Here is a 19,650-nt window from a genome sequence, read left to right as displayed (position 1 = left end):
GTTCTTTTCATTATTATTATCTTTTAAATATATATTTCTTGCATTTTAATGGGTCTGATAAATAAAACACAAAACTTTATGAATGTTTTATTTTTTCAAAAAACCTTTGGAAGACTTTACATTGTTCATTGTTGACTGGGATGGATAATAATTCATAGAAGTAGTACTGTTTTAATTACTGCTAACAGCATAGTATTAATAAATTACAACATTCTCAATATTTTTAAATGATAGCCGATATAATTATTTTGAGTTTGTCATCATTGTTTTAAAATTGATTGTTTATTATCACATAATACTTAAAACCTGAAATAAAAATATTAATTTTTACTTTGCATCTAACTGATTAATTTTTGTGTTTTAAAGGAACAATGATGATAATCTGTTAGACAAAATTGATGGTTTCAATCAATGGCCATCATTTTTATATGGTGAACCATCAAACAGAACAGAAGTTTTACATAATATTGATGACATACATGGTAATGCAGCCCTTACAGTTGGTGATTGGAAATATATTAATGGTTAGTGTATATTTTAATATTAAACATTTTGTTTGGTGCACAAGCATGCACTTATGTGCATGATTAATGTGTGTGCATATGTACATGTACAGACGCTCTTTCCACAAAGCAATTTTTAAATATTCATCCTACATTCAAAGATGAATAGACAACAACAGCTAAAGAAATTCATGAAACTCAAAGTTGTTCCTACTGGTTTTTACTTCATTGTATGAAGTAAAGGAAGTATTGTGATCGCAAAATTTTTGGTTTTCAGATTTCAACAGGAATATCCATTTTGACTATCCCTGAATTCATTTTGACTAGTTTCGGTATGACATCTGTACATATGTATATCTCATAACTCAAAAACGATTAGCCGTAGGATGTTGAAATTTTGGATTCAGGACTATTGTAACATGTAGTTATGCACCTCTTCTTTTGATTGCAATCAACTGAAACAAAAGGCCCAAAATCCAAAAAAAAGATTTGGATTTTGGACTTTTTCTTAACTGCACTAATAAGCCCTCATTGAGAGCTTTTCAACGATGTATGATAAGTGGTACTTATTTTCATTGGTTCCACAGTTATAGTCAAATAAAATTTTAATTAATCATATATTTGGATCTTACAAGGGAAGACACATTTGTTCGAATCAGACTTGATTTATTTTTTTTAACTTTTGTCTTTTTTTTAATTTAAATATATTGATTTATTAATAATTATTAACCTGTATTGTAAAAAAAAACTTTTACAATAAATAATAATTATTCAATACAATAAAAAAAATAATAAAACAGAAATTATTAGTGAAATAAAATTTTATGTTCTTTTAAAAATGTGTATATGTAATTAAATAGACATTATTACATATGTGTATATGTAATAGACATATGTGGATATGTAATAGATAGATCTGATTAATATTATTTGAAAATTATAGTTTAGAATTGTATTATTTTTGAATTTTCTAGTGTAATTTTATTTAATTATTCTGGAATTTCTGTTTAATTTTATCTACATTAAAGTTAATTACAGAGTGACTGAATAGTAAACCTCACAAGAACAACATATACACTAGGCATACTTGTCCGATCTTTAACAAATTGCAAAAAAATTCTTATCTTTTAGTTCATTACTTCTCTGTTGTCGAATGATATTCTCCTTAGGCCGGAGTTGATCATCATTTCATTTATCTGTTTTTTGTTGCCAATCATTTAATCGCTCTTTGGTTTGATATAATTCTTCTGATCTTAATTTGTGAACACGTACTCTAGTTTTCAAATTTTCTCTCTCTCTTTATATTAATTATGCTCTCTTAATCTTTTTTTCTTTCCTTGGCCTTAATCTTTTCTTCCACTTTGTATTTATCATCTTCTCTTAATATTTTTATTCTTTCTTTGGTTTTAACAATTCTTCCTCTTTACATTTGTCAATTTATCATCTTCTCTTAATCTTTTTATTCTTTCTTTGGTTTTAACAATTCTTCCTCTTTATATTTATCATCTTCAGTTAATGTTTTTATTTTTTCTTTAGTTTTAACAATTTCTTCCTATTCATATTTATCATCTTCTCTTAACTTTTTATCCTTCCCTTTTCCTTAACATTTTCTTCCTCTTCATATTCATCTTCTTGTTTTTTTTGAGATATATTTCTTTATGTTATTTTTCTTTTTCTTGTATAATTGTTTATTTTTTATTTTTCATCAAATAATCAAATAATAAAAACTGAATATTTTACATTGTAAGGTTGAAATTAACATTTGTAACCAGTATACAGGAGTTCACTAAACGGAATAGTTTAATTACATTGATAAACATAATTTTTGTTTCCTGACAAGCGATACATGATTTTAATCTGTTTTTTATGCTGAAAATGAATATGAACTCAGGGTCTTTTTATCACCCATCATTTTTGAAAAAGTTTTAAATTTTAATTAAAGGATTTTTTAATTTTTCAATCTATAGTTAGCATTTTAAGCTCCATATTGCATTTTGTTAGCTCATTTTTTATTGTTTAACTTTGTTAACATAATTTGTAAGCGATAAATAAACAATACTAGAAAAGAATTAAATCATATCATAGCCATATATTATGACATCATATCTAATAATGAAGAGTGAGCCTTCATGGAAAAGATTAATCATGTCTGTGCAGATCAAAACATGTAGCTGAAAATACAGCTGTGTTGTTTCTATTGAGCACTGGATTTAGAAATTAATTAATTTTGTTCAGTCTTATTACTGTCTTAGGTTTGTTAACAGTGCAATGTCTTGAAATTGTGTAAATGATGTGGATGCCTTTTGTTATGTAATTGGTGGGTTTACTGTAAAATCAAATAGAAAAAAACATTACACCTTTTAATTAAAAAAGCATAATTAAGTGTATAATTTCAGTATAAAATTGGTGATCAGGATAAAAAACATAGTCTCCTCATATAGTATGCACTAATTGTTCTCTATATTTAAGAGGATGGCTGAAAGGTACATGTAAGGCTTTGCCATTTGGTGTACCTATGGTTTGGCGTGAACCAAAGAATCATGTAACCAATTGTTACTTTTGTTTAACAAGTGTGTCTGGAATTTCTAAAAAATCTAAACATACTGTAAAATATACTTCATTGGAATCTGCAATCAGGCCTGTACCTCACAGTAAAATTATTCCAGTTCCTGAGCCACCTGTGAATGTATGTTTTGAAAGCAGCGATGAAGAATCAGGCAATACTGAAGATGACAACAATGATTTTGATTTTGAATTATCTTCCAATTAGCCACATCTTAATCACAAGGTGAATTAAATGACTTGGCTAGGGATATAAATTTGTCAAAAAATGAAGCTGAACTGCTAGGATCAAGACTGCAAGTTTGGAATTTACTTCAAAAAAATACAAACATTTTGAAGTCGACATAAACTCATTTTCTCAGTACTTTACTGATGAAAATAATTTAGTTTTTTGCACAAATATTGATGAGCTTTTGTTGCGCTTAGGACAAGTTCATAAACCTGAGGACTGGCACCTTTTCATAGATTTGTCCACATGTAGTTTAAAAGTGGTTCTACTACACAACGATAACAAATACCAATGCTTATGGTATGAATTTCAAAGAGACATATAATGTGATGAAAGATGTTCCTGAAAAAATAAATTATAAAATACATAGCTGGAATATATGTGGTGATTTGAAATTATAGCTATTTTTTTAAGCATGCAGTTAGGTTATACTAAGTACATGTATTTTCTTTGCGAATGGGACAGCTGAGCTAGGGATAAATATTATGTTACCAAAGAGTGGAAGAAACAAGACAGCTTAATTCTAAACAGGAAAAATATTATTCATGAGCCCTTAGTTGAACCCAAAAAAATGTTTTTACCCCCTCTCCATATCAAGCTTGGACTAATGAAAATTTTTGTAAAAGCAATGAAGATGGATAGTCCTGGATTTTTGTACATCAGGCAGAAATTTCCGAACGTAAGTGAAGGAAAAATTAAAGAAGGAATATTTATAGGTCCTCAAATAAGAGAGTTGGTCAAAGATGATGTATTTAACTCAATGTTAAGTAATGTAGAAAGGGCAGCTTGGGCTTCATTTTAAGGCATCTGCAAAAAGTTTCTCGGCAAACAAAAATCCGACAATTACCACGATATTGTTAATCAATTTCTTACTTCATACAGAGTATGGGATGTAATTTGTCTTTGAAAATACATTTCCTCCATTCACATCTGGTTTTTTTCCCGGACAACCTCGAATACATAAATGATGAACGCTGTGTATGTTTCCACCAAGACATTTCGGTGATGGAAAGCCGCTATAAAGGAAAATGTAATACTAACATGCTAGCCGATTACTATTGGACATAAATTTGGGATGACCCTGAGGCTATTTATAAAAGAAAAGCATCAGTGAAATCATTGTAGCACAGGTATGGCCATGCAAAATTATAAATTTTACAGATTTTAACTATATTTTCTCTTAATTTTTTAATTTATTTAAAACTAAGGGTGATAGAAAAATTGTATTTACAGATGTGTAATGTGCAAAAAAGCAATTCAAAAAATTGTATCTATCACACTAAGAAAAACATTAACAAAATTATTTTTGTCTATCAGTGTTATTATTAACTTTTATTTATACGACACACCAGAAATCTGAAACTTTTCTTAATCAGCAACTCATGAAGATACAAATAATACTGCTCTAGTAATACAAGTAATAAAGGGACTTTTACTCTATCCTAATATTTCAGTAAGATTGTTACAGTTAATAAATGTATAAATATTTTATGTTGATAAAAACTAATATTTCAGCAGTTGTGTAACTGTCCACTTTATTAAAGAATTAAGGCATTGTATCTCACTTTCAAATGAAATAAGTTTAAATGAATTCAGGAAAAAATATGTATATGTAATTTAATAGACGTACAAGGAAGTCATGTAATGTTCACATCAGATTTTTTGTTATAATAGCACAATCTGATAAATTTGTGAAATATCTCTCCATTATAACACTAGTATAACTACTGTTTTTTTTTGTGTATCTAATAAGTAACAGAATTTATATTAGAGACATTATTATGAAATTACATTAGACAACAGACCCTTGTATGTGCTGGAGCTCAATTCAGTTTTCCTGTTTAATAAAAAGTTTGCTTAATATTTAAAAAATATATATATATGTTTTTCTAGAGTGATAATCATTTTATAATTTAAAAATGACTATTTTAAATTATTTTGTTCTTGAAATACTCTTTAGAAGTTTTACTAATTAGTTACATAATATTTTAATAAGTATCTTAACCTTTTTGTATGGTTTTAAGTCTTTTTTTTTGTTGTATTAAATTAGGATTAAAGATTACTTGGTCACCTCAGAATAAATAAGTAATACTTGCCCATTTATGGAGCTTATCAGATAATTCACTTTGTAATGAATGTTGGGTTCATTTTTATGATAGGAAATTGACAACTGAAATGTTTTTATCTGAGTGACACTTGTAATAGCAATATTCTTTGTTTCAGATATCATGATTTGCTTTGTAATAATAATTATTTTTTCTTTAATTTACTCTTTCCATTTAAATTTATTATTTACATAGTATATATTTGTTTTAATGATGCTTGTGATTTATTGTAATTTTGTTCATTGAGAACAGTTTTTTACTGTGATTTTAATTTTAAAAAAAAATATTTCTTTTGAATAAATTGTCTTTCACAACTTTTTTTACAGTTTCTTTTATATGTTTTGTATAGACTTAGTCAAAATAAAATATAAGACAGTAAAATTTAAGAAATGATATCCCTTAGTACAAATATCATTTTTGTTGAGATTAATATGAGCACAAAAATTAATTAATCTCATTAAGTCTTGAAAATTATTACAGTATTTCATAAAATGAGGCACTGTATATGTTTGCTGATCCAGCATGTCAAAGAAAGTAGGACTAACAAAAGAATTTTTCATTAGTTTGACTTGCATCTAATTCATATGAATAGCACTGTTACATTTCATGGGATACGGATATCAGGTTATAGTAAAGGCAATATAAACAGCAAAAACATCCTATGGTTATCCTACTGTCATCAAGCATATTTATTCTTACTTAAAAATAATCTGGTGTTGTTGATTTTCTTCATTATTAAATTCTATTCAATTAAATTTTTTTGTAATGTTTTAAACCAATCAAAAAAAAAGTAATTTATCATATATGTAGTCAACTGTGAGTAAAGAAGAAATGGCATTTTGCAGATTATTAAAATTGTATCAGAATTACTATAACCTAATAAACAGAGGGATTGTTTTGAGATTTAAAACTTCTTAATTTCAAACACTTTTTGTACCTGGATTCAGAATACTGTATTTTTTGTTTTATAAACTCCTTTATATTTTACTTCGTGGTAGATTAAGTTTAAAATATTACATGGCGGTTTCCTTCCTCCAAGAAGGAAACCAAAACGAACAGACTTTGTATTCTGTAAAAGAACTGAAAAGAAATTACTGAGGCAGCAATAAAAAATTGGAGTGTAAAAATATGATGTTATGTAATTTAACAAGTTATTATTATGCTATCCATCTATCTTATATTGAAAATTTTTTTTGTATGTTTCTGCTTAGGTACAAATTATAATGGCCAGTGGGATGGATGGTATGGGCCATCTGGTAGATCAGATGAACCTTATAAAATTGAGCTAGTTAAGGATAGCTTTGTTGGAATTGTAATGAAAGAGATTGATAGACCTCTGGACAGCTCAGAACTGGTAATAACTATTTACGTTTATGTTGTATTTATTAGGTTTAGTTTTTATTAAGTGTATTTATTAGGTTTTGATGGTCAGTAAAATTTATTATAAATTTTATTATTTATGAAGTGCTAGCTAAGTTATGCAATTCTCTATAAATAAATAAAAAATATTTTATAGTGCTTGATTTTTTTTTTGTGGTGAAAGTAAAATTAATTTATTTTGAAATAATATTATAATTTATTTCATTTAGAATGATATCTTCAGATAAAGATATATGCAGTGCTTGATACACTTTTACTCATAACAATGTCTTTGCGGATTTTATAGAACTGGTTTAGATAACATAGAACTGACTTTTCTCAAGAATCTCTTTTAGCTTCTCTACCTAATTTTTATTGATTTGATGAAATATGAGCCGTTATTTTAAATACTGACAATTACAGTAAAAAAAAAAAAGAAGATTTATCTAGATTAGTAGCTATCTAGTATAGTAAAAAAAGATTAGTATAAGCATTAATGCACAATAAACTAAGAATAAGTATTGTTGTTTTTAATGTCAGTTTGATTAATTAACTTTTCTGTTGATGGTATGTTTGAAAACGTTTGTACTTTCATCTGAAAAGAGATCATTACTACTCATAATAACAAGAATAACTTGCATAACCAACTAAGGGATTAGTAACAATACTAAATGAGAAGATAACAGCATATATGAATTTAAAGTCATAAATGTCTATTAAAAAATTGTATACATTTATATTAAAGTTTTGAATAGAAATCTGCTTTTGCTTTATATGCTTTGTGATTTTACAGATAAAAAGTATTGGTCACTGAATTTTCAATTTATATTTATTTGAAAAACATTTTTTAAAGATAGAAACCACTTTGTTGATTATCAATAATATTAACAAACGTCACCTGATAGAGTAATAAAATATAACTTACCATTTGCTAAGGTTTTCTGTGATAGTTGGCAATGATATTAATTAAAGAATTTAAATTTTAGCAACAACATCTTGAAGCAAATTTTGGTAATAAACAATTTGAAAATTGTACTTCAAAATTTTTCCAGTATTATCAAAGACTATTACTAGCATCAGCTGTTGTTACTGCTGATAATTTTATGTTTTGTAATTAGATAAGACACATATTTAGACTGCGATAAAAAAGTATGTCAGATTTTAATTGTACCTATTCATTTAGTTTATTATTGTTGTATATCCTTGTATGTATATACATTTCATAATGTCCATGTGAATTAAGCTATGGCTCTTTTTTGTTTGTGTAGAACATCAAAGTTATGGCCATGTTAGTGAATTTGTATCTATGAGATGGTTGGCAAATGTAAACTCTATGTTACATGTAGAAATATATTTTTAAATTAATATTTTTTTAAAAAATTGTTTTGGTAATTAATACATGATTATATGTTTGTAAGCCTGACATTTCCTATAGTTGTCATTAGTCACTGGCTCAAATAATTTATACATACATTCTTAAAAGAGTTTTAGCCTTTTAAACTTGATAGTCTTCAGTCTGAACTCACTTTCTGCTGAATAGAGAATGACCATTATCCTCAAAAGTATTATGCCAACCTTTATCTTATTCCTATATATTTACCTTTGCCATCTCTTTCAATTCACATCTTTTAGTATCACTTCAGGGATAGAAATAACAAATATCAAACTGTAATTTGACCAGAGAATTCTCTATTTGCTTTCATTAGGGTAATGTAAAATGTATTTCTCTTCTGAAACTTGTTCTGACCGCAAAAGTAAAGTTACTGGTTTCCTGCTTTAAACAAATGAAATTTTTTTCAGTCTTATTAACTGTAACAATCTAATGAAAAACTTAATGATATAAAAATGTTAATCTAATTATGTTAATCTCTGTTGAGTAATTCAGAATAATCAGAAAATTATTAAATTATAATACTATGATAGTTATTCAAAAGTGAAGTCTATCTTAACTTCAAAATTTTGCTTTGTAGTTAACTATTTACTATTTTAACTAATACTATATAAACAAAACTCATTGTCCTGCACGTTAGTACAATGTATTTTAATAATATAATTTATGGTACTGTACATATGTTTCAGTTTTTCAAGACACTTATTGTTTATTAGCATACTTCTTAGCAGATTAATCATTCAGAAATTTTTTATCTTCATAAGATGACCTTATGAATCTATACACCCCTTCAGACCTACTCGTTAGGTCTCTGTGATTGTGGACCATTTACTCAGGACTTGTTTCTCAGTTGTTACAATGAAATATGGTATCATTATTATTTCATAAGAAATTCAGTACTTTTTCTCACATAAATGTATGATTTTTTAAAGATACTGGAAACAAGATCAGAGGCTACAATAAATTGTTCAAAGAAAAATTCAGAGCTTCATACACATTGCAATCCACTGGAGAGTCCTTGCCTGTTCAACATAAGAGAAGATCCTTGTGAAACTAATAATTTGGCTAATAGGTAATGTGTATTTTTATTATAATAATTGAGAGTATTATGCAAAATTAAGTAATATTATATATAATATATATAATATTGCAAATATTATTATCAGTTTTAAAGAGTTAATTATTCTTTTGAGCAAGTTAAAAATACTAAATAAATGATTTGAACCATCAATGTATTAAAAAAAATGTTAAAATTATGTAAAATTTATAATTAAGACAGCTGATGTCTAAGTGAATAATGTGATTGTAATTCACCCCTTGAAAGTAAAGACATATATAGTCGCCATCGCCATCAAGTAACAGCAAGCTTGGGGAGTGGTGATGATTACTATCCAATGTAAAAACATGTTCCTTGCTCTTAGTAATCACCTTACCAAATAATTGTTCTATTTTTAAAAATGATTGCAACAATTTTGAAATGAAATACAGTTGGCTAATTCTGTACTGTACATTATAATATGTAATAATGGATGACAAAATATTATCTATTATTAATTACACGGTAAATATCGGAATACATGATGATTACTGTAACTTTAATTACTTACTGGAAAATTAATTATTCATTCAATTCCTCAGCTAGAATGCTCTCTTTACTGTCATTACTCTCTTCAGTGTAATTGTCACTATTATACTGTTACTACATAAAGAGACAATGAAAGATTCTGTGAGAGAATCAATTCTTGGCTCAATAATTACCTTTGATTTTTTTAACCTTTTCACAATAAGGTTTCCAGTGTTTGTCGTTCATCAAATTAGTTTTATCTTCACACAGTTTCTGTACTTCTGATATCTTAAATGTTCTGTTGTGGCTAGCAACATGTTGTTTTACCTCTGACCATACTATCTCGATTGGATTTAAATCAGGATGGTAAGGTGGAAGCCACAGAACTTGATGCCAACAACTTCTTTCAAGTAATTCATCAAATTGCTAACGTTTTCTATTACTTTTGTTCAACTTAATTAGTTTTTTTAATTAATTTTTCTTCAGCCCATTTCAAATAATTTTTAGCGGACATGCTATCATAGTAATCGGCACTTTTAGATTTGGTTGTTCCAGTTAACATTGTGTTTGGAATAAAGCCCATTTCACCTCCAGTGTGAATTATAGTCAAGTGTTCACCTTTATTTATTGATAAATAAAGTCCTGCACTGCTGTCATCAGCCCATGATTTTGCTGTTGAATGAGATGATGAAACATAGGATTCATATGTATATGATTGCGCAGTTACATTTTCTAAAATCATTGATAGCCTGCAAATATGAAATTCTTTTCTGTCTAATATCATGTTTTTCAGCTAAAATTTTCCTTTCATTTTCTGTTTTGCATAACTTAAAACCTAATTCTTTCAAGATTCTTCTTAAACTAGTTTCATTGTCGTTAAAATTAATTTTAATTTTCAATTCTTTACAGTTTGTTAACTGTTGGCAGCTCCCCTATCTTTCAGTAGAATTCTTTTACAGTTTGCCTAACCACACCTTTATCAAATACATCTAATCCAGTAACTGGCTCAGAATGTTTCTTTTTCTTTTTCGGGTGATGATTGAACATTCTGAGTTAATGTTGTTTTCATGTGTGAAGTAACTTGTCTACACGTTTCTGATCATTTTATATCTATTGAATTTTTGTCTCATTGTTTAGCAATGGGCAAAAGAAAATGTGTGTTTAATGTTAACCTGCAACAAGCATACAAATTTTCAAAATTGTGTAATGACAGTAACAATGAACATATTTATTGCACACTATGTACTGGAGAATTTTCTGTTGCACATAAATGAAAGGGTGATGTTGAAGACAATGAGGAAACAGCTAAACATAGGAGTGCTGTTAATGCTACTGCTTCAGCAAACATAAGAGATTTTTTTAAAGCCAAAGATGGGAATAACAATAACAGTGATCTGGAGTGTGCTGCTAAAGAAGCTACATTTTCATACCACACTGCTAGACGTGAACTCGGTTTCAAAACATCAGACTGCACATCTAAACTGGTTAGAAAGTTATATGACCCAAAATTTTCATCTGCTAGAACCAAAACCGAGGCAATTATTGGTAAAGTTATTTTGCCATTTATATTTGATAATGTGTTGCATTCTTTGGGAAACATTAATTATGTAACAATAATGATGGATATCTTAAAACAGAAGTGAAATAAAACGTGTTCCGATTGTTGTAAGATATTTCAGTTTGGAAAAATGAATTCAACTTAAACTTTTAATTTCAATGAGGTGTCAGGTGATACTGCTCAAATATTAACTCAGTGTCTTTTGCAGTGTGTGAAAAAATACAAACTTGAAGATAAGTTGGTTTGTTATTACTTCTGATAACAATAACATTAAAGTAATTTTGATAGTGCGAAGAGAAAGGGGAATGAAAATGTGTTCAGAAAAGTTCAAAGTAGTTTAGATAAACCTATGTTCAGCCCACATTGTACACAATTTAGTATGAACAGCATGTGATTCTCTACCTCTGGACATAGAAGTTATTGTTATAAAAATTTATAAGTATTTTCACATATATAATAAGAGTGACAAAACTTAAAGAGTTCTGTGAATTTGTGGAAACAGATTATAAAAAAAAGTATTATCTCATAGCAGCTCAAGGTTCCTTAATTTGTTATCTGCAATAAAAAGAATTGTTTCCATTTCTGATGGCCTAAAATCATACTTATCTTGTGACAAATGCCCAAAATTATTATTTGATTTTTGAAAATTTAGAAAGTGAACTGTTTTCAAAATTTTTATATGGTACTCTACAGTTATTTAATAATGTATTTCTGAAATTGGAAGCTAATTGTATCACAGCAACAGAAGCATTTCAGACATATTCCAAATTAATTTATCAACTTCAGGAAAAGAAAACCCACAAATTCATGCCATCTTCTGCCAAAGAATTGCTATGCACTCTAAAAGAAAATAATGATGTTCAGGAACAAAAATTCTTCTCAAGCATAGACAATTTTTATAATTCTAGTATCCAAAGAGTTGTGAAGAACCAGTTTTAATAAAGTTAACCCACCGGGTTGGTCTAGTGGTTAACGCGTCTTCCCAAATCAGCTGATTTGGGAGTCGAGAGTTACAGCGTTCAAGTCCTAGTAAAGCCAGTTATTTTTACACGGATTTGAATACTAGATCGTGGATACCGGTGTTCTTTGGTGGTTGGGTTTCAATTAACCACACATCTCAAGAATGGTCGAACTGAGAATGTACAAGACTACACTTCATTTACACTCATACATATCATCCTCATTCATCCTCTGAAAAATTATCTAAACGGTAGTTACCGGAGGCTAAACAGGAAAAAGAAAGTAGTTTTAATAAAGTTAGTAAGTTTCAGTGGATAAATTTATGAACTGAAATTGTCTGGTCTGATTTAGAAGAGAGTGTATATGTTGTTAATGAAATTATAAAAGATTCCATAAATATTGATGAACGTACATTTTTAAACCAGGTAATTCAAAACCAAACGGTAGGTTGTTGTTCAAGTTCTGAAAAAGTACCAGATACTATTGAAGAGAAGTGTGGAAAGTAATTTTTAAGATGTTTCAGAAGATTGATATTTTATGTTGCAATATTTCTAAAATGGTTGATTTTGCAATGTCTTTGCTAGGGACATCTACTCCAGTTGAGAGAGTTTTTTCAATTACGGGGAGCATTTGGTCTGCAGAAAGGGGTAGACTTTCAGTATCTACTGTTAAACATCTGCTAAATGTTAAAAGTAATTCAGAACTTTCTTTTTGTGAATTTTATGATGTAATTAAAACAAACAAACCATTTCTGAAAAAGTCATGTCTAGTGAAAACTACAACTGAATAAATAAAGTTTCATGTTTCCGTAAACTGTTATGACTATTAAGTAATTTCAGAAATATGTCCTGGGTTGGACCCAAAAAAATACGGTTAGTCTAAAAATAAAGCCTGAACTGCATAAAAAAACTGTTCTTATAAAATTAACAGTTTAATTTAAAATAAACAAATATTATTGTTTATTATGTTTGTATGAAAATAATAATCAGCTGAAAAAAAAGAAATGTTTTAAAAGTATAACATGATTATAAAATGTATATGAATATATGTGTGGTGTAAATACCATTAAGTATTATAAAAAACAGATCTAATGAAGAAAGAAGCATGGCATGGAAAGTCCCTGAGGTTATTTAAGAAATACAACCTCTGTGAATCCATTGATCACTTAAAAAGGTGTGACCTAAATATTTATTTGTTGATGTGACTTACGTAAATATTTTCTAAAGACAGCCATGAAAGAAATGGCTAGCATGAAGTGTATGTTTTTCTTGCAGACTTCAAATTGTTACTTACAAACATCAAACATTCTGTGACACATAAAATGTCTAGATGATATGCGATTTCATACCATACATTACGAAGAATATCTGGAATTATTCCATTAATTACACATTCCATTCTTTTTAATTCATTGATGTTGACAACCTTTGTTGTGTATATCCTATCTTTTACAAACCCCCAAAGAAAGAAATCTAGTAGTGTAACATCGGGGGATCGAGATGGCCAAGAAATTGGTTCATCACGGCCAATTCAACGTTGAGCAAATTGCTCATGTAGGTACTCCCTAACATGTATGAGAGGTTATCTCTAAAGTAAAGACCATTTTTTTGTAAAAAAATTTATTCTGAAAACCTTATAAATATTTTTTATTTCTCTTAAACTGCATACCTTATACTACTTCTCTTTATAATCACCACATGAATTAAGACATTTATCATGGCGATACACCTGTTTCAATATACCCTCGTCGTACTCTTCTGCTGCCAGTCCACTTAGCCACTGATTAACAGCATTTTAAGTTCATGCTCAAGCGCAAATTGCTTACCATTCAAAAATTCTTTCAATTTCCCAAAAAAATGATAATCAGAAGGAGCTAAGTTCGGACTATATGGTGGGTGATCGTAAATTTCCCATCTAAATGTTCTCAGTAAATCATGTGTCAGACCCACAACATGTAGACGTGCATTATCGTGCAGCAGGATGACGCCGTCGGTCAGCCGCCCACGTCGCCGATTTTGAATGGCCGTAACTTAGGTGGAGTTTCGCAGTAGGCTTCTGCATTTATAGTCGTTCCACGTGGCATGAAATCAATCAGCAGTATGCCAAACCAATCTCAAAAGACTGTGGCCATCAGTTTGCGTCCAAATGGCTGTGGCTTGACCTTTGTCGGTATGGTTGGTGATTGAGGATGACATCATTCTCTTGACTGCCGTTTTCTCTGTGGCGTGTAATACGAAATCCATGTTTCATCGTCGGTAGCAATTGAATTAAGGCACTCATCACCTTTTTTTTGTGTAACGCATCAAAAATTCGAAAGCAGATCCCATTCGGATTTTTTTTGTGACGTTCCGTTAAGACGTGCGGCACCCAACGTGCACAAACTTTTCTGAAGCCTAAATGGTCATGAACAATGTGACCAACAACAGCTCTTGAAAACTCAGGAAAAAGAAGGGCCAGGTCAGAAATCGTTGAGCGACGATCTTTCCTGATTTCATCATTGACGCGTTTCAACAAGTCCTCAGTGATTATCGACGGCCTCCCCGAACGTTCTTCATCATGCACATTAATTTTGTTGTTTCTAAATCTTTCACACCATTTTCCGGACGTTCCTTTCATTCATTATATTATCACTATACACAAGCAACCAACTGCCTATGACTATAACGGCTTAATGCTTTGATGGTTTAAAAAACGTATGACTCCACGTATTTCACAGTCGGCGGCAAAATCGATTTCCCTATTCATTTTATAACGTAATAACTCGCACGTAATCAAAGATACTACAACACGACAACTTACAGACAACAATGCAGTGTGTAGATTTCTAGCGTGGCCATGAATGACACAGGTTCGCCTACCTTAAGGAGAGAAATTTCCCAGGAGTCTTTACTTTAGAGATATCCCTAAATTGCAGTGTGGTGGTGCACCATCTTACTTACAACCAATATTTATTTCCAACAATGTTGGGTTGCTGATCGATGTTCAATTTGTGGTACTGTTTACTCTTGTAACATTTCTAAACAACTAGCGTTCAGTAAACTGTTGGCTTGGTGAAGAAAAATGTCTGATCACTTCATAAGCAGTCAATGCACGTCAAATGTTAATCTTCAGGCTATCACATTGTATTTGTTGAACGGCATTAGGATTCTCGCTACCTCAAGTCTGATAATTATGATGGTTAAAGTGACCAGAAACATGGAAGCTTCATCTGAGAAGATTACTTTTTCTACAAATACATTATCTTCATTTATTTTATCAAGAATATCCACAGTAAAATTGTAACAGCATGGTTTATTATTCAAATGCATCACCAACTGAATTTTATATGCATAAAGTTTTAGGTGCTAATGTAGAACCTTCACAATTGTCGATTGTGGTATTCCCAGTTCTAACACAAAGAGTTGATTTGCCTGGGCTTCTCTGAAAGGTTTGTCTTTCTTGATTCATGACTTCCTCAGAGACAGGAGGTCTCCCAGCACCTTTTTTGTGTAATACACTCCCTCTGTCCTTAAATTGTTGATACCAAAAGTTTATTTGAGTCTTTATTAGAAGGAACATGGCTGGACTGTAAATGAAAATTTCTATGAACAGTAATAACAGATGTGCTTTCATGAAACCATACTATGCACTTTGCTTTTTCCTGCATGGTAGCCATTGCTCAACTGACGATCCCTCCTATTGTTATATTGTGTCAGCATGTTCATAAAAGGTCATCAGTAATTCTAGTACTGACACTAATGTTTGAAAAAAATCAACACACACTACATTGCATTACTTTGCTCACTTTTTATTAACTCCTAAAAATGCACAGAATAATTTATGTTCATCTATAAATTATATTGATTCAAATTTGTGTAAGAAGAAATTTTATTAATAAATTAACCCTAAATCTTTCTCATATAATCTAAAAATATTCTTTATTTGACATGAAAAAAGAGGTCCTCTTTTGAAGTACATCTATTAAGGTTTATATAATTTAATTTGTTATATCTGTGACTTTATTAAGTCTTTTTAAGATTTATTAAGATATTAAGTTCTCATTTACCAACAAATATGTAATAAAATATTTTCTACTAAATTGTTCATATCTCAGGAACAGTTTTAACTGTTTTTGATGAATGGAAAAATAGAAAAAATTTCAGTCTTTTTTATAAGTTTCATTTATGGGAACTATGAGTATGTGTGTAAGGTATAGAGAATTATAATTCTTTAGATGGCTATTGATAGATGCATTCAGAAGATAACCCACACTTTGTATGAGGTATAGAGCATCATTTAGCCATTGACTCAAACTATTACTTTGTGAAAATTAAACTAAAAAATATTACATGATTTCTCTGTTTAGGCCATTCTGCTTTTCCAATGATAAAGTTGTCTTCATAAATTTTTTCTTTAAATCTTTCTCGGAGTTCAGTAAATGAAATGGTTAAAAAATTTGTTTCATTAGTCTACTGGTTGCTGTCTTTTAAATGAAAGTCAGTACACATATTCAAACAGTGGCCATTCTGATTTATATATTAAGATACTTTGGAAAGCATCACTGCAATTAATATTCATAATTTCGACTGATAAAATATAATTTGGATATAAACTTATTTTAATCTCTTCATTCTAATTTTGAAATATAAGAAAACTTATGTGTACTACAGTGCACAATTTATATGCTATGGTGTTGGTTCACAGATTTCCAAACATATTATCTCATCTTTCAAGTATAGTAAAGAAATTTAATAAAACGGCAGTACCTCCAGGAAATATGCCTGTTGATAGTAGAGGGGATCCTAAATTCTGGGACTATCTTTGGACTAATTTTGGAGATTATGGTGTGGTGAATAATGATGTTTCAGTGTAACAAAAACATTGATAGTTTATATTTATTAACAAAGTACAAATATTATTAATGCAGCATGATTATTTTGTTATTCCTATCTATTCCTGTTTTCATTTCCATTACTTTCTTGATGTAATATCATTACTTAGAATTTGTTTATGGTAAGAAGTTAAAAATTTAGTAACTATTTAGTGTTGTTTTGTTAGTATGCTGAAAATCTGCTTCATTAAAAAGGTATCCATTCATGATTTTAATCTTCTTAACCTTGCATACACATGTATTGTATGAAGGACAGAACAGAGGCGTTGATGAGTGGTGTGGCTATTGTTCTGTGGAACAATATCAATAAGAATGGTACGAACATTATTTTTTTAACTTTTCTAATGGAGTATTAAAACATTAGGAAAAGTATGCAAACTACAAATCATAAACTACTACTTTCAAGACCAACACTAAAGGAAGTAACAAATGAAAAATACAAAAAGCTCTCTGATTTAATAGCAGAGGCTCTAAAATCAGTATAGGTGATTGTTACCGAACAAGTTTTCAGATTGGGTATGGAAATGTGAGAAAAAGAAGATATTACAGATGGATGGAAAGAAAAGAAAATATCATTTTCCATTTTACCATTTTTATTTTATGTTTGTCGTAAACTACATTAAAAAAAATAAAATTAATTTTTTTTACCTTTCTTCTGTTATTGAGAGTCTCTAAATGGTATGTCATGCATTATTACCTTTTCTGTTACTATTGATATTACCTTTTTATATCTACTACTACGACTTCCTCTAGTTACTATTAACAAAACCTTTTTTCAATATTTAGTGGTCATTCATTGTTAATAGAAAATTAATCACAAAAGACTGAACAAACTAGCAGTGTGAATCATCATATTAACTTTGTTTGCTATAACTTACTATAGCATCCAAGTCTTTAATTGCAAACTTATCCTAGTTCTGTAAAAGATTTTCCATCAAAAAATTGGAGCAAGCATGAACTCAAAATTTGAGATGCACAAGGAGTTATATTCCAAAAGTTTTTAGGCTTGTAGAAAATATTTTTGCTTTCCTGAGTATGTAAGAATTTTGCACATGAAATTTAATCTGTCAGCATACCTTAAATTCCCAATTGATTGTTTTTTCTTTTTTAAAATAAGAATTAGTTCTTTTAAGAGTTATCCTGGACATTCGCTAGAAAGTGAAACAGAATAAGGCATATTGTTCATTATAATCCTACTGATGATATTTTGGATGGTTAGAAGTGTAATAATAAAAAACATAAAATTAAACTATTAATAATAAAGATTAACAATTTTGATAAAGTTGATTATATATATTTATAATTCCATAAAGAATAAAAATGTATAACTTCCCATTAAATTGTGCTACTGATATGGGATTTGCACCAGATTAATCTTATACCACTTTCTATACTGTAATTAGGATTAATAACAAGGTCACAAATTATGTGGTGAGTAATTATATGCAGCATTTTAAAAAATGCAAGTAAGAACGACAGAGCAGATGCTAATACATTACTTGCTATTACTCAAAAATGGATAAGATGGACAAAGTTATTTGGTGCTTTCATAACTGAGTTGAAATTAACCCCACTTACACCAATTATTTGATTTGCACGTATGGGTGGGTTTTCAAAAAAGGAAGATCAATGACAGACCTGATTTAAATATTTACTTTTATTATGAAATAGGAGTACAGTAAAACATGCTAATGTGTTTTTGCAGACTTCATTAAGGTATATGACAGATTATATTAAATCCGCTGGGTTAGTCTAGTGGTTAAACTCATCATCTCAAAATCAGCTGATTTTTGAAGTCAAGAGTTCTAAAGTTCAAGTTCTTGTAAAGGCAGTTACTTTTATATTGATTTGAATGCTAGATTGTGAATACCGGTGTTCTTTGGTGGTTGGGTTTCAATTAATCATACACCTCAAGAGTGGTCGGCCTGAGTCTGTTCAAGACTACACATTTATCACTACATTTACAATTACACGCCAGACTTCATACAGATACCTTGGCATCTCTGCAGAATACTGTTGACATCATGTCACCGTATTATTCTGTAACCTGGTATATATAAATAAATAAGAATAAATGTTAGAGGAAGATATGGAAAAGTGGAACAGAATGCAACCCTTTCTGGATTATTCAATTATGTGACATGTAAGTTTTAAAAATTAAAAAAAAAAATTACTCCTTTAACATTTAATCTATTTTAAAAAGGAAACAAAGTTTTAATTATTCAGTCCTGTGTCAATGGTTGAATTAATGGAATTTTTTATGTTTTGAAATTCATAAAAAACTTCTGCTTTGCACCTATTTATTGGTTAATATTATTTTTACTTTTTCTTCTGTAAATTTTTACTTAAGTGCTTCTGTAGAGGTATCTGCTTCATCAGACTGTATGAAATTAAATATGATGAATTAAAAGCATATTTAAAAAATACAAATATAGAGGTATGTTTTACCCTCTCAGTCACTGATATAAAAATGTCATATTTATTCATGAAACAGAGATCTCTGGTAAAGTTCTTAGAATTAAAAGAAGAGAAAGTAAAAATTATATTAAC

General features: G+C 29.3%; 1 protein-coding gene across 2 annotated transcripts in view; it reads left to right on the top strand.

Annotated features, from left to right (window-relative positions):
• LOC142318872 (arylsulfatase B-like) overlaps positions 1–17,141 on the top strand; it is a 51,811-nt gene extending 34,670 nt beyond the window's left edge. For both annotated transcript variants that reach the window (XM_075355456.1, XM_075355457.1), the window contains exons 8-11: positions 367–524; positions 6,611–6,753; positions 9,081–9,220; positions 16,914–17,141. In XM_075355456.1, the coding sequence (XP_075211571.1) occupies positions 367–524; positions 6,611–6,753; positions 9,081–9,220; positions 16,914–17,082 (610 nt within the window). In that variant the 3' untranslated portion in view covers positions 17,083–17,141. The remainder of the gene's footprint in view (positions 1–366; positions 525–6,610; positions 6,754–9,080; positions 9,221–16,913) is intronic.
• Positions 17,142–19,650: the final 2,509 nt, after the last annotated feature.

The sequence above is a fragment of the Lycorma delicatula genome, chromosome 2 (assembly GCF_047948215.1).
Source record: "Lycorma delicatula isolate Av1 chromosome 2, ASM4794821v1, whole genome shotgun sequence".
NCBI classification, from domain to species: Eukaryota; Metazoa; Arthropoda; class Insecta; order Hemiptera; family Fulgoridae; genus Lycorma; species Lycorma delicatula.
Note: the sequence above shows the minus strand (reverse complement) of the source record. Positions and strands in the feature narration are given on the sequence as shown.